General features: G+C 63.3%; 2 protein-coding genes across 3 annotated transcripts in view; one reads left to right on the top strand and one right to left on the bottom strand.

Annotated features, from left to right (window-relative positions):
* The first annotated feature begins 10,178 nt into the window (after nt 1–10,178).
* TNIP2 (TNFAIP3 interacting protein 2) lies at nt 10,179–18,094 on the top strand. 2 transcript variants are annotated; one of them, XM_054688185.1, is made up of 7 exons: nt 10,179–10,477; nt 10,806–10,890; nt 12,176–12,463; nt 13,564–13,653; nt 14,327–14,593; nt 14,720–14,839; nt 15,261–18,094. In XM_054688185.1, exons 2-7 carry the CDS (start codon nt 10,858–10,860, stop codon nt 15,522–15,524), a joined length of 1,062 nt encoding a protein of 353 aa, XP_054544160.1. In that variant the 5' UTR covers nt 10,179–10,477; nt 10,806–10,857; the 3' UTR covers nt 15,525–18,094. The 2 variants fall into 2 exon arrangements, with proteins under 2 accessions (XP_054544160.1, XP_054544158.1); XM_054688183.1 differs by lacking the exon at nt 10,179–10,477 and having other exon boundaries at nt 10,764–10,890.
* The window catches only part of FAM193A (family with sequence similarity 193 member A), a 68,054-nt gene continuing 61,160 nt past the window's right edge, over nt 11,363–18,256 (bottom strand). The window contains 2 exon segments of the mRNA XM_054688182.1: nt 11,363–13,611; nt 17,675–17,860. The gene's annotated coding sequence lies outside the window, so the exon portion shown is untranslated.

The following is an 18,256-nucleotide window of genomic DNA, read 5'->3' as shown; positions in this document are numbered from 1 at the left end:
GCGGGTGAGCGCGGCCCCGGGCGCCAGCCCCCTCCCGGCGACGCCCCCCTCGCGGGAGCCCCCCTCGCCAGGCTGGCTTCGGGGAGCAGCGCGGCGCCCCCCGCGGCCCGGGGAGGGGCCTGGAGAGGGGCTCCGGGCCGCCCCACTCCCCTCTCCGAGGCCTGGGGTGCCCCCGCGCACCCCCGACCCGCGTTCTCAGGAGCTGCCCGCGGGGAGCCGCGCGCCCCCAGCCAGCTCCGGGGCGCGGACAGCGAGCCCGGACCCGCCCGCCGGGGAGCCGGACCCCCGAGCGCGCGCTCCCCGCCGACCCCGCCGCGCGCCTTACCCTCCGGGGCGCTGCTCCCGCCCCGCGCTCGGCCCGGCGCGAGCTCCGGCCAGCCGGTCCGTCGAGGCCCGGCCCCGCCGCCCGCCCCGCCCCGCCGCCGCCCCGCCGCCCCGCCCCGCCCCGCCGCCCCGCCCCGCCGCCCGCCCCGGCCGCCCGCAGCCCCCGGCCCGCAGCGAGCAGGCCGGGGCGGCGCGCTGTCCTCGGCGGAGGCGCTCCCGCGGCCCCGTCCCCCGCCCCGGCCTGGCTGTGGCGCCTCGTCCGCGCGTGGCCGCGCCTGACACCCCCGCGCCGCCCCGGCCCGCGCGTCCTGCTCCCGGGGAGGCGGCCTCGCCCGCCCGCCCGCCCGCCCGCCCGCCCGCCGGCCTCTCCTCGGGGCCTGACTCACCGGGCGGGGCCAGGTGCCTCCCGGCGCGCAGGGTCCAGCTCCGGCCTGGCGGGGCGCGCCCACGGGCCAGGCCCGGAGCGGGGCATCCCACTTGGGCTCCCTGCGGCCCCCAGCGCGGACACCTCCGGCTTCCACCCTGACACCCCGTCTCGGGGCGGAGCCCACTGGCCCTTGGCAGGTCTCAGGGGAAAGAAATGGCTTCCCGGGGACCCCGGGGCAGAGCAAGGCCGCCTAAGGGGAGGGAGCCAGCTGGAGGGCGAGAGGGGCCCCCAGGGAAGGGCCACTGCTCTGCGGGCTGCAGGGCTCAGCCCCTGGCCCCGGAGCCCAGGAAGGGTGAGCAGGGCCAGGAAGGGATCCCACCGTGGCCAGAAGGGGCCGGGGGAGGGCAGCGCAGCGGAAGCTGGCCCTTGGCCGGCCACAGTCAGCCAGCTTCCTGCACGGGCCCAGCGCTTCGTCCAGGGGCCATCGAGCCGGGGCTCTGAACCAGGAGGGGCGGGACAGCAGCAGCTCTGGGTCATGCCAGGGTCCAGGCCCCTGAGGGCGTGAGGAGACTGCGCCCCGCCATGGGGATGCTAGAAACAGACAGAGCTTGGCCCACGTCACTGTCACCTGTGCCCGCACTGCCCAGCGATGGGTCCCGGGACCCAGAGAGGGGAGGCCCCGCCGGTGGGCGAGGGAAGCAGCGGGAGACACCAGAAACCAGGTGGCCTGGACGGGGCGGGAGCCCTGCAGAGAAAGGGGCAAAGGAGGGGGCGGGGGGGGGGTCGGGAAAAGGTCTTCCTCTGACACAGCCTGCTGGTCCCCCCTCTGGGTATGGGGCCCGCGTGACTCCAGCTGCCCACAGCCCCACCCTCAGGGCTGTGCTTGGAACCAGACATGGGGGAGGTCGTCCTGGCCGTCTGGGGTGCCCACCTGTAACCCCCTGGCCGGCATCCTTCCGGAGGCATCAGCTGAGATTCACCAGCGCCCCAGCTCCTGCTCGGAGCCCACCTACACCCCAGCCTCACCCACCACGCAGCACAGAGCTCCCCATCTCCCGCCCTGGCCCCACCGCTACAACTTCCTCCTCCAGCTCCCGTTCGTCAGGGCTGCGCCTGAGGTCGCCTCCAGACCCAGGGTTGTCCAGCACAGGCCCTGCTCAGGGGCCGCCCAGTGTGGGTGACACCAACCTGGGCGCTTCTGGCCAGGCACCGTGAGCCCCTGGAGGGCAGGGCCTGTACCCCGGCTGCCCAATACAGACCTGGAGGGAGGGGTGGGTCAGCGCCCGTCTCTCCCCCTTGAGCCTACGGAAGGTGTGGGGAAGGTGTGGGCCGTGGGCCATGAAGCCTGAGGCACCTTGTGGGACGGTGGGAGGGAGCTGGCCTAGGGCCCCAGAGGGCTGCCCTGGCGGGAGGCACAGCCCATGCCAGGCCTGAGGGTAGAAGTGTTAGGGGGAAAGGATGTCCTGAAATAATCTCATACAGGCTTTGTGGACTCCACCCCCACTCCAGACTAAAGCCATCAAGACTCTGGGAAAGACAAATCCCATCACCACCAAGGGAGGGTGGCTGGGACCTGAGGGTGGAGTTGGGCAGCCAGGTTGGATATAAAAACCAAACACGTGGGCCTTGCTCGCTCTCTGGCTCGCGATCGCTCGCCTCCTGGCTTCACGGCTCCTGGCTGGCGGCAGCTCTCAGAGCGCCATTTTGGGATTCCTGATCGGCGGATCGGGTAGGACTCATTTAAAACTTGGTCTCCCACTTTTCTCCCAGAGCTGTACATTTCCTCATTTCCCTTTCTGTTGTAAATAAACCTTTTATTAACCTTTCACGTGTGCCTGCAGTAGAGCATTGATAAGTCCTTTTAAGCGCACGGGTGAGGACCCACAGTCAGGCACCCCGTTTTGTATAGGGGTTGCTCTACAACAGAAGGAACATGAGTGGTGGGTGGTGGGGCTCAGTCCAGGGCCAGTCCAGGGCCCCTAACCCAACTGGCTCCCTCTCCCTCCCCAAACCAGCCGCTCCCTGCCCGCAACTGAGTGTCCGGAGCACCCAGGCCTGGCGGCCGCGGAGAACCACAACAAATGATTTTTACAGGAGAGCAGTGTCAGGCCAGCCTCGCCAGGCAGCAGGCCCCGGCCCTGTGGGTGGAGGACGCAGGGCCCGCCACGCACGCGTGTTTCTATTTTGACACCCTGGCCTGCTTCTCTCAGTCCCTGGGGCCCAATTTGGAACCTGAAAGCAACCTTTCTATTCTGGTCCCACTTCCGGCCACGGTGGGGCGGAGGGCGTGGGTGTTCGTACACACAGCGGTCTGCCCACCCAGAGGCTCTCTCCTGGTGGCCTGCCCGCCCCTCCCCGTCATGTGACCACCAGGAAGGCCTGGGACCCGGAAGGGGAAGACTGCCCGGGGCCTGGGAAGAGGAAGCTGTGGTGCCCACGCCCCTCCAGGATGTCTCCCAGCCCCCTCCTGGCCAGCCATGGACACTGGGCGAAGCATGGACGGTGCAAAGTAGCTGGGTGACTGCAGAGCCCCTGCAATGAGCTGTGGGCAACTGAGCAGGACCCCATGAAGGGGAACTGTTGTAGAGCAGCCCCGATACAAAACGGGATGCCTGTGGGTCCTCACCCGCGCTTAAAAGGACTTATCCATGCTCCACTGCAGGCGCACGCGAAAGGTTCATAAAAGGTTTATTCACAAGGGAAGGGGAGATGAGGAAATGCACAGCTCAGGGAGGAAAGTGGGAGACAAAGTTTTAAACGCGTCCTCCCCGATCAGGAATCCCAAAAGGGCGCTCTGAGAGCTGGCGCGAGCCAGGAGCCGTGAAGCCAGGAAGCGGGCGATCGCCAGCCCCCAAGGCCCACATATCTGGTTTTTATACCCAACCTGGGTGCTTAACGCCACCCTCAGGTCCCAGCCACCCTCCCTTTGGTGGTGACGGGATGTGTCTTTCCCAGTGTCCTGATGGCTTTGGTCTGGAGTGGGGGTGGCGTCCACAAAGCCTGCATGGGATTAGCTCAGGACAGCCTCTCCCCCTAACAGAACCACCAGGAGCAGCTCCGCTCCCCCAGGCCCCTGGTGGCAGGAGTGAGCACGGGAGCCTCCTGGCCCACAGGCCCTCCAGCCCCTGCCCCAGCCCAGCACCCCAGACAACCCCCCCTCCACCCTTTCACTTGCCCATCCTCAGGGTGGACTTTGCCCTTTATTCCCACTCCGGAGGGCTCCCCAAATTATGCTGCAGCCCTGGCACAACCCCTTCCAAACATGCCACCCTTGGCCAGTCGCCTGGACTCATGGCTGCACCCTGACCAGACTCAGGGGCCCCTGAGCGCCAGGTCCAGTACCTGCCCGCATCCAGAGCAGCACCCAGGATGGCCCGGCCTGGCCCGCAGCAGACCCTGCCCCAGCTGCCTCCCTCCCCCAGCCTGCCCCAGCTACTAGAGGGGTGGGAGGCAGCGCTGTGCAGGTTCTGGGGAAGGGACAGTGTTCCCAGGGTTGGGGAGCAGAGTCATTTCTTCTGTCCTCTGGGGCGCAGGCTGTAGCTGGTGGATGGGGGGCAGGGGTGCGCCCCAGCTCCCCTCATACCTGCTGTGCCCTTTCTCTTCCTCGCCACACCCCGGTCTGCAGCTGCTATGAATGGCGCTGACCCTCCTTCACGTGAGAGCCCGGGGCCCCAAGAAGTGACATGCAGGGTGGGGTGCTGGGTGCCGCCCCGGGGCTGGCTGCAAGGGCCTGCCTCCAGCTCCCTGCTCACATGGAGTCCCCACTCGCACGCTGTGGACGATGAGGGGCAAGGCCACGTCTAGTGCCTCCTGGTCAATAGTTGGACTGCCGGGCTGAACAGCAGGAGGAAGAACCCATCTCACATCTTACGCCAAAAGAAGCTTCAGTCAGGGGCCTCCCTGTGGCCTAAGGGTTAAGTCTCAGCGCTATCACCGCGGAGGCCTGCTATCACCGCAGCAGCCTGAGCTCGATCAGGCCTGAGCGATCCCCAGCCAGGGAGCTACCCACAAGGTGCAGCAGATCTCTCCTGTCTCCCCACTGCTGCCCTCAGCAGTGGACTTCAGAGTGGGCTGGGTGCAGGCCAGAGATGCCTATCACATTGGTTCCGCAAGACAAAATGGGGGCCCTTCTGGCTCCACAGAGGTCTGCTGAGCTCTGGAGACTGATGAGGGAATAGGCTGTCCAGACCCCAGCCTGCTGCACCCCAGCAGCCCCTTGCAACTAGGGGCCCCGGGGCCATCTCATCAAATCGTTTATTCACGCACGCCCAGTACCTTTGTTTACCGGATACCTACACGTTCCTTCTTTCCCGACAGAGCTCGGCTGAGGGCTTGCTACCTGCAGCACATACGCAACACTGGGGATACGGGGTGAGCAGGCTGGAAGGTGGCCACCCCTCCCCGACCCACCCTGGTGTAACAGGGTGGTCCCAGGAAAGGGGGAGGTTCCCTGCCCCACCCAAGGGAGGGTGGAGCTGAGCAGGAAGAGGAGAAGCGGCAGAAGAGACTGAGGAAGGAAGCAGGATGGAGCCAGAAGGAGACCTGGAGGAGGCGCATGGAGCCTAGAGACACGTGAAGAAACTGCGCTTGTCTTTTGGTCGTGGACTGGGTGACACAGATGTGGGTGAGACCCGTGGGGAGGTGACCATGGCAGCTTTTATCTGGATGTTGATTTTGCTCTTTTCCTTCCGGGCTTGTCCGGTTGTTTGTGACCCTTTTCTGTGGGTCCCCACTGGAAGAAGCTCTAGACTTGTGGCAGGCTTTGGGGCCTTGCTCTGGGCCGATCCCATATGGATGGACTTTTACCCACGAGGGGATGGGTAACTCTGGATGCTTCATTTAGAAACTAGACTCTTTGCCTTTCCTGTCTTGTTTCCTAGTTTTATTAAAGTTCCTTCCCATTAAAGTCTCATATGTTTTGTGTTGATGCGGCGGATGGCAGAACCCATTTAGAATAGGCAGGTTTGGGCCTCCCGGATGGCGCAGCGGTTGAGCGCTGGGTTGCGAAGCTGCCCGCGGCCTCTGCGGCGCCGGTTCGATCCCCGGCTGCTCCCCGGCCACTGGAGGAGGGTCCCACATGGCGCGCAGACCTCTCCTGCCGCCCGCTGCTCCCCTCAGCAGTGTCCTTCGGTCCTTCTGCCTGCTCTGCTCCCCGCTCTGGCTCTGGTGAATTCTCTCACCCTCCCGCGCTTCTGACTGTACCCCGTGCTTGTATAAATAAATAAATAAATCTTTAAAAAAAAAAAAAGAATAGGCAGGTTTGCGGGGTTTGGGCTGCCCCTCTCCCTGTCCTATAACACTGGGTCCCCAAGGCTACAACGTCCTCCTCTAGCTCCCCTTCATCAGCAGGGGACAAAAGACTGGCTTGACACTCAGGCTGCAGAGTCTGCCCAGCTACCTCAGACTTCAGCTCCACGCAGCTGGCCTTGCTCTCCAATCTGCCAAAGCAGTCATTTTCCAGAATGTTCCCAGTACAGGGCGTTCCTAGAGCCAGAGCCAGCTCTACGGAAACCTTGACTTTAACCCGAGGATTCCATTGCCGGACCCCTGCCTCCATCGCTGTGGGATAAGACAAGTGTGTTGTTTTAAGCCACCGAGTTTGGCGTCTACAGGAGCCAAGCCTGGCGTCCACAGGGGCAGCAGACGTAGTGGGGTGGGGTGTGGGAGGAGGTCAGGAGGACCCCTGGTCCTGGGCCTGAAGGCAGAGGAGGGGTGGCCTTCCTGCCAGGGAGGACTGGGGTGGGGCTGCCACCTTGTGCCCCGCCCCCTCCCCCCACTGGCAGCGTAGTGCTCAGGCAGAGCCCCCCTCTTCCTGTGGGGGTGTGAGGGCAGCTGCTTCCTGCTGGGGCGCAGGGAAGCAGAGCTTGGCAAGAGCGCCCCGTGCAGGCCTCCCCGCTCCCGTTGGGTGGAGCCTGCTTTCCTTCAGCTGTTTCCAAAGTTCACTTGGCCTTCAGGGGGCCAGGACAGACTAGGAGGGAGACTGGGAGGGAGATTAGGATGCCCCTTTCACAGCAGAGACCCAGGTTCAAGCACCTTGAGGACCAGGGTGCATGCGGGTCCCCCACCGTGCAAAAGTGGAGAGTTCCTTGAATCTTCCCTACGTGGAAAGGGTGCAAAGTGAAGACACAATTGCCATTCATTTTATATGGGAAAAATGCCTAGTGTTCCCAAAAGAAAAAAAAAATGACCTTCCAAATCCTACCCCATAACACAGAAACCCTAATACGCTAAGGAGTGACAGGACAGGACACGATAATGTGCCGCCTGCATAGAGCGGCCTCCAGGGACGGGCCATCCACCTCTGGAACAGCTGCCACTACACCAGGGCTGAACCCCATTTTCACTCTTTGCCTTAAAGGCAAATTCCTCTCACCTGGCAGAGACCGTGTAGGTGTGTGGCAAAAATGAAGTGACTGGGCCTCTGTGGTGGTGCAGGGGTTAGTCTCAGGCTATCAAGCTATTGCTGCGGCCACTGTGACCTGAGTTCGGTCCCCAGCCAGGGAGCTGACCCACAGGGCGACGCAGACTTCTCCTGTCTCTCCGCTGCTCCAACTGTTAGGGGGAAAGATGCCCTAAAGCTGATCCCATACGGGCTTTGTGGACTCCACCCCCACCCCAGGCCAAAGCCAAAGACACTGGGGACTCCACATCCCATCCCCACCCAAGGGAAGGTGGCTGGGACTGGAGGGTGGGGTTCAGCAGCCAGGTGGGTATAAAGGCAGACACGTGGGCTTTGGGGGGGGTCCCCCATGTTGGCTCCCCGCCAGCTCGCAGGTCGGCCAGCTCGGAGAGCGCCTTTGGGTTTCCAGGTCGGCGGATCGGGTAGGACGCATTAGACTTTATTTCCCTATTTTCTCCCTGAGTTGTGCATTTTCCTCATTTCCTTTTCCCTTGTCAGTAAACCTTTCATGAACCTGCCGTGGAGTGTTCCTAAGTCCCTCGTAAGCCGCGGTGAGGACCCCCAGCCAGGAGGGCGGCCCTGTGACAGCCTCAGCGGTGGGTTTCAGTCCATACACCGGCTCTGCTCCCCACCCTGTCTCCGGGGAGTCCTCTCTCCCGCCCCTCGGGCCCGCACCCCGGCTCTTGTGGCATGAATAAATGAAAAGAAACCTTATTCAAAAAGCAAAGCGGCTGAGGCGGCCTCGGCCAGGTGGGGCCGGGCGGAGGGAGGAGACTCGCCCGCGGGCGCCCCCCGCCTCGGCCGGCGCGGCCTTGCGAGCGGCCGGGAGGCGCCCCGGGGCCGCGCCCCCTCCGGCGGGGAGAGGCCCGCGCGCTGGGGTTCGCGGGCTCGGCGGGCCCGGGCGGGCGACGCCAGGCGCCGGCGGGGACACGCCGTCCCGGGAACTTTCTGGAGCCGACGCCCGCGCCCCGCGAGCTGCTCCCGGCGGGCGGCCGGCGGCGGAGGCGCTGCTCGAGGCCGGCCCCGCCCGGGCCCTGCGCGCGCGGGCGGGCGGCTCCCTCCGGCGGGCCTCGGCCCGGCCCCCTCCCGCCGGGCGCCCGCCGCCCCCCGCCCCGCTGGGCCCGCGGCTGGGGTCGCCGCGCCCCGGGGCCGCCCCGCTCCCCGGCGCCCGGGCGGGGCGGGTGTCGCCAGGGCCGGCGCGCGGGTCGCGCTCTCCGCGGGGTCGGGGAGCGGCGGCGGGGCCTGGCTCCGGGGGCGGGGCCTGGCTCCGGGGGCGGGGCCTGGCTCCAGGAGGGGCGGGGTCTGGCTCCAGGAGGGGCGGGGTCTGGCTCCAGGAGGGGCGGGGCCGCCGCTGGGCTTCCGGAGCTCGCCCTCCCGGTGGGCGGGCCTGCGGGGCGGGGGCGGGGCCCGGGGCGGGGCCTCGGGGGCGGGGCCCGGCCGCGAGTTCCGGGAAGGGCCCCGCGCCCCGCTCGCGCGGAAGTGGCCGGGCCCGGGCGGCCTCGGGGCCGGCGCGCCGCCATGTCGGCTGAGGGCGCGGCGACGGGCGGGGGCCGGGGGCCCCGCGCGCGGCTGCCGCGCTCTGCGGCCTGTACCACGAGGCGGGGCAGAGGCTGCGGCACCTGCAGGACCAGCTGGACGCCCGCGACGCCCTCATCGCGCGGCTCCGCGCGCGCCTGGCCACGCTCGAGGGGGACGCGGCGCCGTCGCTCGTGGACGCCCTCCTGGGGCAGGTGGCGCGCTTCCGCGAGCAGCTCCGGCGGCGGGAAAGCGGCGCCGCCGAGGCCGAGCTGCGCCAGGTGCGGGGCGCGCGGTCGCGGGGCTGTGAGGCGCGTCGGGGTGAGGGGAGTCTCTGGGGCGGGGGGCGTATTGGGGTGAGGGGATTGTCAGGGGTGAGGGAAGTTGGGAGTGAGGGGAGTGTTGGGGTGAGGGGAGTGTCTGGGGTCGGGGAGTGTCGGGGTGAGGGGAGTGTCCGGGTGAGGGGAGTCTCTGGGGTCTCTGAGGTAAGGGGAGTCTCTGGGGTGACGGGGGTGTCAGGGAGAGGAGTCTCTGGGGTGAGGAGTCTCTAGGTGAGGGGAGTGTCTGTGTGAGGGTAGTGTCTAGGGTGAGGGGAGTGTTGGGGTGAGGGGAGTGTTGGGGTGAGGAGAGTGTCTGGGGTGAGGGGAGTGTTGAGGTGAGGGGAGTGTTGGGGTGAGGGGAGTGTTGGGGTGAGGAGAGTGTCTGGGGTGAGGGGAGTGTTGAGGTGAGGGGAGTGTTGGGTGAGGAGAGTGTTGGGGTGTGGGGAGTGTTGGGGTGAGGAGAGTGTTGGGTGAGGAGAGTGTTGGGGTGAGGGGAGTGTTGGGGTGAGGGGAGTGTTGGGGTGAGGGGGGTGTCTAGGGTGAGGGGAGTGTTGGGTGAGGGGAGTGTTGGTGAGGGGAGTGTTGGGGTGAGGGTAGTGTCTGGTGTGAGGGGAGTGTTGGGGTGAGGGGAGTGTTGGGGTGAGGGGAGTGTTGGGGTGAGGGGAGTGTCGGGGTGAGGGGAGTGTCTGGGGTGAGGGGAGTTCCTGGGGTGAGGGGAGTGTCTGGGGTGAGGGGAGTGTCTGGGGTGAGGGGAGGAGAGTGTTGGGGTGAGGGGAGTGTCGGGGTGAGGGGAGTGTCGGGTGAGGGGAGTGTTGGGGTGAGGGGAGTGTCTGGGGTGAGGGGAGTGTCCCCTGAGGGGAGTTGGGGTGAGGGGAGTGTTGGGGTGAGGGGAGTGTTGGGGTGAGGGGAGTGTCGGGGTGAGGGGAGTGTCGGGGTGAGGGGAGTGTCGGGGTGAGGGGAGTGTCTGGGGTGAGGAGAGTGTCTGGGGTGAGGGGAGTGTCGGGTGAGGGGAGGGTTGGGGTGAGGGGAGGGTTGGGGTGTGTCCCCTCGGGGAGGCTGGTCCCTGTTCCTTGGCGGCACTGGTAATTTTCTAGGGGCCTCTGGTCAGGAGGGTTCTCATTCTTCACCGGGCAGGAAATGCCCAGGGGCGCGAGTGGGGGGGGGGTGCTGCCCGCTCCCGCGTCCTTCCTAGAGGTTGAAGGTCTTCTGGGTTTTCCTGAGTCTGCAGCGTTTGGTCCCCAGGGTGCCCGTTTCACCGGGTATCCAGGGCTGGCAGGACAGCTGTTGGCGGTGGATTCCTTCTAGTTCTGCAGAACTGGGGGTGGTGTCCCCACTTTCATTTCTGACTTTTGTGATTAGTCTTTTTTTCTGCCTGGGTAAAGGGTTGTCAGCTTTGTTCACGGTTTTAAGACCCAGTGTTTGGTTTCCCGGATTTTCTCTACTTGAGTTATCTTTGTTCTAATCTTTGTTCCATTTCTTCTCTTGGTGTGGGTTGAGCTGTTTTCCCGAAATCTTGGAGCCGTGCAGTGGGCTTGTTGGGGCGCCTTCTCGGTGAGCACCAGGTCACTGGTCTCTGCAGGGGGTCGGGTTTGCGCTGGTCCTAAACTACATGGTTGCCCCTTCCGCGGGCTTGAGCGCGCGCCTCACTGTCACAAAGGGGAACGTTCCAGTTTTCCTCCCGCGTGGCCGCCGGGAAGATGGCTGCCCCGGCTGCGGTGTTTCCCGGTGCGGCCCGCGGGGCCCGTCCCCCTGTCCTGGCCGTCGGGCAGCTGCCTTCCTTGGTTGTGGCATGGGGGTTCCCTCACTGTGGGGAGGGGTGTTGAAGTCGCCCACTCTCACTGCCTTTCTCCATGTCATTCTTTCTTTCCTGCCGGTCTAGTCACAGGCGCACGGGTGTCCGTAGTTAGAGATCTTGCTCCAGGAAACCCTTCATGAACCCAGAGCACTTTTTTTTTTTTAAAGAGGCACGTATTTTTATTTATTTGTTTGTTTGTTTGTTTGTTTGTTTCATTTATACAAGCACGGGGTACAGTCAGAAGCGCGGGAGGGTGAGAGGATTCACCAGAGCCAGAGCGGGGAGCAGAGCAGGCAGAAGGACCGAAGGACACTGCTGAGGGGAGCAGCGGGCGGCAGGAGAGGTCTGCGGTGGCCGGGGAGCAGCCGGGGATCGAACCAGCGCCCCAGAGGCTGCGGGCAGCTTCGCAACCCAGCGCTCACCCGCTGCGCCACCGGGGAGGCCCACCAGAGCACCTTTTTTGCCCCATAACTTTTTTCACGTTCAAGTCTATTTGTCTGGCGCTGGATGGCTGGGGCGCTCTTCGGGGAGTGCGCGCCCACCTTCCGCCGCCCGCCCACCCCAGCCCGCCCACCCCAGCCGTGCCCGCAGAATGCGTGTCTCTTGGAGACCATGTGGGGGGTCATTTCTTTTTACCCTCCTGCCGTTCTGTCTTTTTGTTGAACAGCTTCATCTAGTTATCTTTAAAGCAATTGCTAGTGAGGACAAACTACTTTTGTTGTTTATTTAAAAAAAATTTTTTTAAAAGATTTATCCATTTTTATACAAGAACTGGGGCGCAGGCCAGAGGCGCGGGAGGGTGAGAGGATTCCCCAGAGACAGAGCGGGGGGCAGAAAGGGCAGGACCACTGAAATCACGGGCCATGAAGCACGGGCTTAAAACAACAGAGATTTCACCTTCCACAGCGGAGACCAGACGCCTGCGCCCTGGTGTGGCCAGAGCTGGGCTCCGGGGCTCCGGGCCGGTCCCGCCTGCCTCCTCAGGCTCCAGGTGGCAGAAGCCCTCGGCGTTCTCCGGCCTGCAGGTGCTTCTCTGCAGCTGCCGCCCGTCTCCCCCGCGGCCGTCCCTGCGGCGCCTGTGGGCACGGTCCATCCTAAGCCAGAACGACGTCCTCGCAGCTGGCCACATCCGCAGAGACCCTCCTTCTAAATAAACGTCCCCTTTCCAAGTACCAGGGGCCAGGACGGGCACATACCTTTTGGGGGCTACCCACTCCAGTGGGGCTTCTCCCCTTCCTATCAAGAAATGTTTGGAATCGCCACACTCAGTAGTTTGATGATGTAAAGTCTAAAACGATGAACTCACTCGTGAGAACAGGGGTGGCTGAAGGTCCGCAGACCATCACAGGCTGCACGCTGAGTTAACGAGCGTTTCAAGGCAGACCTCCAGCGCGCGTCTGCTGCCCGGGGTCACCTCTTTTAATCACGCTGGTCTTGTAAATCCCCCCACTTAGGAAATCGAGAGACTCACGGAGCAGCTGCAAGAGAAAGAGAAGGAGACCCAGCAACTCATGAGCCAGCCGCAGCTCGAGCCGGAGAAGGAGGTGCTCTTGCTCCGGAGGACCGTGGCCGAGAAGGAGCGGGCGTGCGCGGCCAGCGCCGTCCTGTGCCGCTCCCTGGCTGACGAGACCCACCAACTGCGGAGGACTCTGGCCGCCACCGCCCACATGTGCCAACATCTGGCCAGATGTCTGGATGATCGGCAGCGTGCGCACGTGCATGCGGGGGACAAAAGCCCTGAGGTAGGCCCTGGGTGCCAACCGGAGAGCAGGCCTCAGGGTGGTGCCTGCAGCCTGGGGAGGTGGTTAGCTGGTGCCCCAGCCAGCAGGGCCTATAGCCACCTGGGCTCGTGGGGAGACCGCACAGGGGCCGCCCTGGGCAAGTGCTGCACTGGTGCTGTTGGTGAGAAGGAAACTGAGGCAGAGGTGAGGTGAGTGTGCTGGAGCTAGGCCCCAGGCCAGCAGAAGGACCGGCCTTCTGTGGGCTCTGTGTGTCTGAGCCAAGAGGGGCGGCCCAGCCGAGGCTGGCTCTGGAAGAGGCCGCCTGTGGGTCTTCCTCCCCCAGGCCTGCATCTTCTCTGCCTGAGTCTGGTGGGTTCAGAGAACAAGGAAGCTCAGAAAGGACACGGCAGGTCTCAGAAACCAAAAGGAAAGTGGCCCCGGGTGGAGGCGGCGGCGCTCTCGTCTGATTTTGAGTCACTGTCATTTTCCTCCGGGGTTTTGGAAGTAGCCACACATTCTGGTCAGCCTGAGGCCAACATGGGGCTCGGCGTCGTCTCTACACCAGCGCCACTTCTCTGCCTCGCCTGGCTGAGTCACCAGGGGCTTCCCGGTGCGGCGGGGCTGGGACACGCATTTCCTCTGGCATAGGGGAACTCTCAGCAGTGGCATCTGGGCGCCCAGGCCCCGGGCTGCTCCATGCGGAGTTCCGGGCTCGGACGCATGACTCCAGACCCTCTCAGCTGGGCGTGCCCACCGCTGGGAGGGGAGCAGCTTGTGCGTGGGCATGCCTGTGCCGCGGGCCCGGGACAGAGGAACTCTGTTCGCGCCAGGCCCTGGTGGCTGTGGGACCCAGCCAGGGCACTCTAAGGTGCCCATGGGTGGCGTTTCCCGTTCCTGCGATGCCTGCGGCTGGGAAGCTCGGGCACAGGAACTGTGGAGGGCGGCGCCCGGGAGGTGGCACCAGCACCCAGTCCTTTCCCGGGTCTCCGCTCCTCTTCTCTGCCAGATGAACACGCGGCTGAGCGCTGCGCCCTCGGTCTCCAAGGCTGACTTGCTTCTCCCTGCACGTGACAGCCACGGTTGGTGACACTGTGTCCTCTGTTGGTCCCTGCCTTCTGCAGCTGGAGCATGCGGGTGAGGATGCTTCTGTCCAGACTGTTATTGAGAAGCTGCGGGAAGAAAATCGACTGTTGAAGCAGAAGGTCGCCCACGTGGGTATCTTTACTTTTTCATCCGGGAACCTTTCCTCTAGGGGAGGGCCCTTCCCCCACTATACCCAAGGGCTGCTCCTGTCCTCAGGCCACTTTGGCTGATGGGTAGGTCCCCTGAAACCAGACTTTATTGCCTCAAAGGACACAGGACGCGTCCTGTCTCTCCAAGTTAGTTCATCTGAAGGAGATACAAGAGTTTTCATCAAGTAGTTTTTTTTCTGAAAGATTTATTTATGCATCCAAGAACTGGGGTACAGGCCAAAGGTATGTGTGTGGGGGGTAAGAGGATTTCCCAGGGACAGAGTGGGGAGCAGAACAGGTGGATCCACTGAGGTGCACTGCTGAGGGGAGCTGTGGGGAGACATGAAAGGTCTGCTGTGCTCTGGGCGTCAGCTCCCTGGCCAGGGGTTGCGCTCAGGCTGCAGTGGCTGAGTCTTTAACTGCTGTGCCCCCAGGGAGGCCCCTCAAGTACAGTTTCTAAGGCTCCAAGTCCACTTCTGTCCGAGACAGCTGCTGTGACATCAGCATGGCAGCCTTGGCTGATGGCCTCAGGTTCCCTCAGCTGCCATCAGGGGGGCTCACCCAGCTGCTTATGGCTGCTGAACAGCCTCACCTTCAGCACAGCCCGAGAGCAGGTCTCAGCCGCGCCGCCCCCCCACCCCCCCTTGCCCAGGTGGAAGACCTCAATGCCAAGTGGCAGCGCTATGACGACAGCAGGGACGAGTATGTGCGGGGGCTACACGCGCAGCTGAAGGGGCTGCAGGCCTCCCGTGAGCCGGAAACACCCTCCCCGCCCGAGCTGATGAGGAAGGAGATCTGCCGGCTCAACAGACAGCTGGAGGAGAAGATGAGCGGCTGGACAGAAGTGAAGCTGGAGCTGGCGGCTGTGCGGCGGGCTCGGGACACCGCCCTGGAGCGGGTGCAGATGCTGGAGCAGCAGGTACGCTGGGCCCACCGGCCAAGGGCTTGGGGCACAGAGTGGCGGGGCCGTGGGGTGGGTGGAAGTTGGGCAGAACTTTCGTCCTTGAGCCGAAACAGTGTTGTGACAGCGAGTTTCGTCCCTCAGATTCTCGCTTACAAGGATGACTTTGCGTCCGAAAGGGCAGATCGGGAGCGGGCTCAGAGCAGGATTCACGAACTTGAGGAGAAGGTGGCCTCCCTGCAGCACCAGGCAGCCTGGAGACAGGTAGAGCAGCCCCCCGGTCCCCCTGTGTCTGCCAGGGCAGTGTGCTGTCCCCACGGGCGGCAGTGCATGCGGTCCAGCACGTCCTGCCAGGAGTGTGCTGAGCTCAAGGGGAGGCACGGGGTGGGCCAGATGGTTGCATGGGGTGTGTCTTCGGGGCCACCTGTTTGGGCAGGTGCCCTAGGACGGATGGGTCCATCTGGACCTTCCATCAGGAGTGTGGGAGGGCCCCCTCGACCTGTTCCTTCATGAGCAACCCCTTCAGCTGCCACCAGACACCCTCTCACTCGGGCTCTGGGCTGCAGGGAAGCAAGGGGAGGGCAAAGTCCACTCAAACAGAAGGAATAGCTACTTGCTGGACCCTGGGGCCGGCTTTGTGGCCGCCAGCACATGTGCCAACAGGCCCTTCCTGCCTTTCTTCCAGGACTCCCGAGAGCCGGCCTCCCGCCGGATTCACACTGGGAGCAGAGCCCCCAAGTACTTAGAGACAGACGCATTGGAGCTCGCTGTGCCCAGTGGCTGCAGGCCCGGGACTGGATCTCCGTGGTTGGAGTCTCCTGCGGAGGGCGGCCGCCCAAGTGCACCCCGGAGAGGCCAGGGGGACCTCCAGTGCCCACACTGTTTGCAGTGCTTTGGTGACGAGCAAGGCGAGGAGCTCTTCAGGCACGTGGCTGAGTGCTGCCAGTGAGCCCTGCGGCTTTGCAGGGGCCTGGCACCCCTGGGCAGCTGTCCTGTTGCTCTCAACAAGCCACACTGAGACCACTGGGGTCCTGGGCCCCAGAACAAGCCGACTCTGGTTCCCCACAGGGGTGGTACGGACCGTGTCAGAGGGGTCTTCCACTGGGGCTGGAAGCCGAGGCGAGTGGGGAGTAGAAGGTCCGCAGGCAGAGGGCCCGGTCTCCTTCTGTGTGGGGTCGGGGCCGTCTGGCTGAGACCGGGGGCCATCTGGTGGGGCTTCCTCGGGTCAGTGGGACCGCCCCGCCCCAGCATGCACCTGGGACAGTGCAGCGTGCTAGGAAGGGGGGCTGCCCGTGGGGCCAGGCACGGAGGCAGCCCTTAGGGTGGAAGCCCCGCCTTGTCCTGTCGCATGAGGGGCACGGTGGCAGCATGTCACCCTGCCCATGGGGGAGCCAAGTGTCAGCTCCAAAGTACAAACATGCTGCTTGACCGCAGCCTTCGTCGCGTGTCCAGATGCTGACAGCACAGTTATGTTTGTAACAGATGCCCGCGCTCCCGTGACCACTCGGGACGAACACTGGGGGCTCGGCACAGGGATCCAGCTGTATTTTCACTTGGGCAGGAGTTAGGCCAAGCGAGGGCAAACACTCCCACTCAGGGCGCTGAGAAGAGGAGGTCCTGTCAGATAGCATGAGGGGTGCCAGCCCAGTGTGCTGCCTTGGCCTGGTTCAGCCCGGGTTGGCCGTGAACTAAAGGGCTGGGAACACGGCGGGAGGAAGCCGGTGCCTGCTGAGAGCAAGGCCTGGGAGTGCGCACAGCGAGTGGGGCAGCGGTCGCTCGTCAGGAGACCAGTGCTGGGCCTGCCGGCCAGGCTGACTTTAGCCATCACAGTCCTGGGAGTTCGGTGTTACGTCCCCCTCGACACAGGTCAGGAGAGGACGCAGAGGAGTTTGGTTGCTTGAGCAGCTTAGTGACAAGACTGGGACTTGGCCCCGGGCCATGAGGCTCCTGCAGCCCGCCAGCATAAAGGGCTGCACTGGGCCGCGACCCCTCTCACCTGGGGCGCCCTCTTGTCTTTTCCATTTTGTGGGATCCCACTCAAGTTGTAGTTGAAGTGTCACCTTCTCCCATGCGCCCCTTTCCAAGGTCTCGTGGGCCTCCCTGGTGGTGCAACCTGTTGGGACACAGCCTATGAGGCTGTCCGCAGCCTCTGCAGCATGCGTTCCTTCCCTGGCCAGGGAGCTACCCACAGGGCGCGGCAGACCCCTCCCGTCTCCCCGCTGCTCCCCTCAGCAGTGTTTCAGTCAGTCTGCCTGTTCTGCTCCCCACTCTGTCTCACCCCCCACACCTCTGGCCTGTACCCCAGCTCTTATATGCATAAATAAATAAATCTTTAAAAAATAAACAAGTAAAACAAGGTCTTGAGAGTTAAACAGGCGAACACACGGCCACAAGAACTGTCCAGGCGGGGGAAAGGGATGTTCGATGAATTTACCGTTACAAGATTTTTGCAATGATTTAAGAGACTATAATGCATGAAACTTAACCTCTAGGGTACCTACTAAAATACAATGAAAATATTTCATTGAAAAGTTAATGTAGGGCCTCCCTCGTGGCGCCAGGGGTGAAGACGCAACCCATGAAGCTGTCCGCAGCCTCTGCAGTGCGAGTTCCATCCCGGCCAGCCGGGGCGCTACCCACAGGGCACAGCTGACCTCTCCTGCCTCCCCGCTGCTCCCCTCAGCAGTGGACTTCAGTGGATCCACTTGTTCTGTTCCCCCGTTGTCCCTGTCTCTCACCCCCCGGCCCTGCACCTCTGGCCTGCACCCCAGCTCTTGCATGCATTAATACATCAACCTCAAAGTACAGCACAATGAGAACGAGGCAAATGTACACTCTCAGCTGCCTCTCACAACTGGCAGAAGCAGGGAAGAAGTAATGATTGGGAAGATTTAACCAAAATTGCCAGCAAGAAAATTTAAAATTCAGTGATCCAAGTGCCCATCTCAAGACCCTAGGAAAGTAACTGCAAGTTAAACCCAAAGAGAACGGAAGGAAATAGAAGCCGGAATCAGATAATGAAGAGCAACGTCAAGAGTTCTTCCAAACAGCAGTGAAAACGGCAGACGGACGGGGAGGCCCTTGGAAAACGCCACTTACCACAATGACGAGAGAGAGAGAAGCTGCGAATAGCTCCAGGTCCATTAAATAACTTAAAACTAATGTAAAATCTCTTCACAAATGTGTTGGCCCAGAAGACGTCACTTGTGACTTCTCCGGAACATCTGAGAGGCACCGGTCTGACGCACGGGAACTAAGGCCGTCTCCTGGCTCGTCATCCGAAACCTGAGAAAGTGAAGAAAGGTGACCTCCGTGTTTCTCCTGAACAGGAGAGTGAAGAAGGAACCGCACCCGGCACCCGGCACCATGAAGAGACTACGCTAGGGCCTCCCGATGGTGCAGGGGTTAAAGCCACCGGCTTTAACTGCAGCACAAATAAACATTTATTTATTTACAGATTTACTTTATACAGGAACCGGGGTACAGGCCAGTGGTGCGGGGGGTGAGAAGACCCACCAGAGACAGAGTGGGGAGCAGGAGAGGCAGACTGACTGAAACTGCTGAGGGGAGCAGCGGGGAGACAGGAGAGGTCTGCCGTGCCATGTGGGAATCTCCCTGGGTGGCCGGGAATCGAACCTACAATGCAGAGGCTGCGGACAGCTCCACAGCCCTGCGCTCAAC

The sequence above is a fragment of the Talpa occidentalis genome, unplaced genomic scaffold (genome assembly GCF_014898055.3).
Source record: "Talpa occidentalis isolate TD23 unplaced genomic scaffold, MPIMG_talOcc4v2.1 talOcc4.6, whole genome shotgun sequence".
Taxonomy (NCBI): Eukaryota; Metazoa; Chordata; class Mammalia; order Eulipotyphla; family Talpidae; genus Talpa; species Talpa occidentalis.
This window is presented reverse-complemented; position numbering and strand designations above follow the sequence as displayed.